The sequence below is a fragment of the Pavona decussata genome, unplaced genomic scaffold (genome assembly GCF_977016875.1).
Source record: "Pavona decussata unplaced genomic scaffold, jaPavDecu1.1 SCAFFOLD_52, whole genome shotgun sequence".
Classification (NCBI taxonomy): Eukaryota; Metazoa; Cnidaria; class Anthozoa; order Scleractinia; family Agariciidae; genus Pavona; species Pavona decussata.
The window spans coordinates 927,501-932,500 of NW_028145474.1; the positions used below are offsets into that span (position 1 = coordinate 927,501).

General features: G+C 38.7%; 1 protein-coding gene across 2 annotated transcripts in view; it reads right to left on the minus strand.

The window, feature by feature from the left end:
• LOC146480797 (astacin-like metalloprotease toxin 5) overlaps positions 1 to 3,972 on the minus strand; it is a 10,415-nt gene extending 6,443 nt beyond the window's left edge. Inside the window, exons 1-3 of one of the 2 annotated variants that reach the window (XM_085109143.1) lie at positions 3,858 to 3,930; positions 3,303 to 3,431; positions 1,422 to 1,629 (exon numbers count right to left, since the gene is read on the minus strand). In XM_085109143.1, coding sequence (XP_084965269.1) covers positions 1,422 to 1,482 — 61 coding nt within the window. In that variant the 5' untranslated portion in view covers positions 1,483 to 1,629; positions 3,303 to 3,431; positions 3,858 to 3,930. Of the gene's footprint in view, positions 1 to 1,421; positions 1,630 to 3,302; positions 3,432 to 3,857 lie in introns of both variants that reach the window. The other variant, XM_085109144.1, reaches the window with a different exon arrangement.
• Between the last annotated feature and the right edge of the window lie 1,028 nt (positions 3,973 to 5,000).

The window sequence follows — 5,000 nt, forward strand, 5'->3', positions numbered from 1 at the left end:
ACCCCCGCCCCCACCCTCCAGAACTTGTCATTCTTGTTCCCCGGCCTTTCTCGTTCGGCAGTTCCCTTCTTCTTTTAAACTTCTTCACTAAATCTCTTAGTGTACACAACACTTATTTAATGTGCTTGCGAGATGCAGGTAATTAAGTGTGTTATATGATTAGCGTCCAGTGTACCCGCGAGATGCGAAGTCCTGGGCCCCAAGCCTGTGACCTGCTCAACATACAAGTCACCCATAGTTCAGTGGTTAGAGCATCCAGACCACTGAACTGGACGTCGCGGGTTCGATTCCTGCTGGGGTCTCGGAATTTTTTTACGAGAGTTTTCATCGTTTACTTAGTATTACCTATATAATTTTTATTAACTTTTATTAATTAAAGAAAGGGGGAAAATTGTTACCCTCGACTCTCGAGGAAAAGATAGATTGACTCCTAACAAATTGATCATGAAACAACAGGGGCACCCAACGACAATTTCCTCTCAGATCCTTTGAAACGTTATTTTAAGCGATCTGTAGTGGCTTTAAAGCTCTATAAATTCATTTTAGGCAGCACTATAATATTTTTATCTGTTCGGTCATTCTAGGGGAACTTGAGTCTTTCCGAAATTAGTAAGGCATTTTTGTCCATTTCCCGAAAACCTTAGGTCTTATTTCCTTTCCGAAAATCTTAGCTGACCTTTTTTTGGTACCCGAATCAATATTTTTATCAATCCAAAAACACTAGGCCTTAAATTTCCCATATCACGAAAGTTCGTGGTGAAAATTCCCTTTAGAAAATTGTAGGGGATTAAGGGCCTTCCGAACAGATAATTTACCGAAACGATCCGTTGGGTGCCCCTGAAACAAGTGAACTAAAGCGGCAATAATTGAGCAATACTCTCACTGTCTAAATAACCACGAATCTAGCCGGCGCTCAACGCTGGCATGTTTGTAACGCCTCGGTGTTTTAAAGTCAATGCCACCCGTGTCTCGTGAAACTTCATGTGCCTATTTAAGCAAACTATTCCTGCTCTTTGGTCGTTCTCCCCAAGTTACGCCGTTCTGGGATTTCAGAATGTTATTTTTACCCACCCACCTCCCCTTCGGCGACGCGTCCTACCTTTCCTTACGACCCTTTATCTTTGGAAAATATCAGCTTAATACAGCAAAGGCAGTAAGTGGTTGTAATAATAGTGAAAAATGATTCAGTAATATTTTAGTTCAAATGTCGACGGGAATAGTAGTGACGTGTATTTAACCATGCTCCAGTCATTAAAATTATGTTTAACTTAGTTAAAGGAACTTCAGTAAGAGAACGCGACGGTGGTGATTAAATAAATATATTAGTCTTTCTTTGCCCGCCTAAACGTTTGATCGTTATTGCGGTATATTCATGATTTCAATTGAAAACGTATTCAAACCTGATAAAGAATGATACTTACCAAAAGGGCGACTCTTTACCACACCAAAGCTAATCAAGGCAAAGCACAGGACCAACTTCATGTTTTACTCTTTCTTGCAAGACAGTAGTTAAGAACGTCGTTAGCTCAGCTTGTTTTCTTTCAATTCAAATTCCCCTCTAAACGATATTTGTCTCTGTATTTATATATTTTATACGGTTGATTGCCCACGTCACAGCGCGGTGGGGTGCTAAAAAAACAGTAAAACTATGCACAAAGATGGTAAACTAAAAAAATAGACAGGTAATTAATAAAACTGGGAAAAAAGATAGCACAACCCACAAAGAGTGACTTGTATAGTTTATGACTCGCAAATTTTCTTTTGTTTGAGTAAGGAAACCATGCACGGTTTAAGGAACTTTCAACTTTCATTCATGCATAATTAATATTACTGTGCTCTTTTCAAACCTTCCATGGCCAGGAGTTTTATTAGCGCCGTACAAAATCAATTAACACGTTCGTTCGAGCGTTAATTTGTCACGGAAATATAACTGTGCGCCGCCGTAGCTCTCAGACGAAAGCAACGTTTTCCACTGAAATGTACTATCGTGGTCCATCATATCTTTTGTTGCCTTAATTTCAAGCCGTTAAATTCAACGGACACGCTGACAGTTGTCGCAAACAAGCTAGCCTGTTCCAGGCTTCTAGAGAGACGCGCGAAGGAGAGGGCGAGGGGACGAAAACGAGGGACGAAGTCCCCTCGCCCTCTCCTGCGCACGTCTCTCTAGGAGCCTGGAACAGGCTACAAACAAGCAGTCAGCGACGCTATCAGTTAATAGCTTACAAACCAGACGGTCAATATAAACAGTGAGTCACATGTAGACCGTACTCCTCGCCTACGCGTGTCTCGCATCTTGCGCTCGAAACGATCAATTTTCAATCAGAATCGAAGGGTATAGCGTCCTACATGATCAGGGAAAAAAATAAATAACATTCTTCTAACATTGATCCCATTTTTGTAACCGAATTCTCTTCCCCGATTTCAAATAACTGAAAAAAAAATGGCGGGATCCCTGATCCCTCGAATATAAATATAGACCAAATCATGAGTACCCTAGATACTGCTTCTCATGGTCTAATGGCATCATGGAATTTCATCTCTTGCTTCGTTACGATCCTTCGGTTCCGTATGAGGGCAATTTCTACCATGAAATCTAAATTATTGGCAGGAATGGATTAAACCGTCAAGGATGTTCCGGCTATAACCACAAATTTATCCTTAGCGCCATGTATGACTTTCTCTGTAGTTGCAACCGGCTAGAATGTACCTCCACAGTGAGCTGAGCAGTGATGTTAAACAAGGTAAAAAATAGACTATACGTATCATGAAAGACGAATAAAGTTCGTATAAGAAAGAGGTGTTCAACTGGAATCAAACGGATGAAAGCGTCCAGTGAAATTGCGAGAGCACAAAAAATACCAACAGCACGCGTAGAAGTTGAACGGCACGGGAACGCCGTTTGAAAAGTGTACGCGTTTCTGAACCGCTACTGAGCGATAGCGAGCGTTCCACGAGCTCTGAGCTTGAGTTTTAACAGGTTTTAATCAGGATACAGTTATAAAACAAGCAGCTTCAGATTTTTCAGTTTTTTTAAATCGCGAAATTAGTGATCATGAAAACGGAAAATTTTGCGGGGAGATTTAGTCCCGCTTAATTTTGAGGCTGTAAACGAGACACAGAAAAGAAGGAAGGTTTGTCTTGCACGAATAATTCGTGGTCAGACACTAATTTTTCGTACTTCGGCTCGATTGATATGACGCGGCTGAGGAGATTAATGCCATGTCAATAAATTCTTTCGAATGCACCACGACTTAAAGTGGTCGTCAAATGAAAATGTTTATCTTAAAACTGTACGCCTTTACCTAGTAATGTTTTTTCAATGACAGCCTTCCACTGACCACGCACCAATTAATGTTTTGTTGATTAGTGGAATATTTATGAGCGAATTAGCCATGAGGCACAGCCAACAGCTGAACCAAGCTGATTATCGCCTACGAAAACGACGGTAAAAAGGCTATTAGCTTTTGTAGGCAAGAAAAACTGAATATTTATCTGAGATGAAATTTGCGTTACGTTTCGGCGTTTTCACTAAGCGCCCATACAAACGGTTGTTCACCCAATCAATTTACCCCACTTAGGTAACAAATAGAGAAGGAGTGTGTCAGTAAATATTAAGACCGTGCTGTACTGAAGAAGATGTGAAACAGTCAGTAACGATGGCGAATGCCACAAGGAAAAATGTCTACTCCCCCACTCCTGACAAAGTTTGTGGTGAGGATGCAGTATATAACATTCAAATTTAAATGACCGTCCAAAGTAAAGAACGAAAAAATCTTGCCCACTTTTAAGCAAAACTAAAGTGCTGAAATACATCAAAAAGCTGTTAAAAGTGTATGCAACCAAAAAGTATTACTTACAGTAATATGGAGTGTTCAGTTTGTTTTCCTCGGCTACCGCTAGAGAGTGAAGTACAGTTCAGTCGAACTGTTCGTGACTTCAGCTCCCACCAGGTTTTAACGTCTACAAATTATAAATTAATTCATGATAATAATCATTTGACCAGCATTGAAATGACAGGTGAAGTTTTGGTTAAAAGCATTTTCTTTATTTGGCGGTCAAGTGTTTAATTAGATGTTATATATTTCAACTGACAGACACCAACTGCGCATGTCTCGCTTCAGTTTTCGAGCGGGGGATGTCAAAAATATCCACGATATAACAAAAAAGTAACTTACGCCAGTAAATAGAAATATAAGAATCTTACTTGTAACCTAGGGAATTGATTTTTGAGTTTGGGATTCCTTTGATGAAACTTGATAAATAAAAAAGCTAACAACCCCCAGTTTAGCCTTTAAAAATTACTACAAAGCCATTACCTGCGGATGATTAATTTTTCGGCTTTTAGACTGAAATAAAATTAAATTTAAAATAAACGGTTATATTTAACTATTCAAGCCGTGTTAAACTTCACTTTAATTGTTATTCAAATTCGAATCAATTTTTATTTACCGGTCAAGTTAAAAAAGTGCAGTTTAATTTCTTATTCAAATATTCAATTTCAGTCAACTTTCCATTCAAACATTCAACCCATGCTGGATTCAAATAAGAATTTTAATCAGCCCTTTCCCTTTTTTATTTATTTCATTTAACCTTCATTCAGCTTCAGAGTTGATTTAATCTTTTGTTCATCGAGTTATTCAGCTTAAAACCCTCTTTCAACGTAAATTCAAGGCATCATTCAGCTATTCACAATTCACTGTATTAACCTCAATTCAACGTGGCCTTTTTTTATTCACGTTCTTTTGAATTCAAACCCATTTTCTACTTTAATTTGACTCCTATTCACGGCATCATACAACTCAACTATAACTTCAATAAGTCCTTTGAATGCAACTGACCGGCTGCAAACACTCGGCCAAGAGAACTTATAAAGTTATTGTTAATTATTTCATCTCTCAAAGCACGAATAAAAACTGTGGCAAAATGTTTCAGAACACAAATGCATATAGCAGAAATTGAAAAAAATGGCAAATAAAGAATGTTGGAGAGTTGTTTTGGTG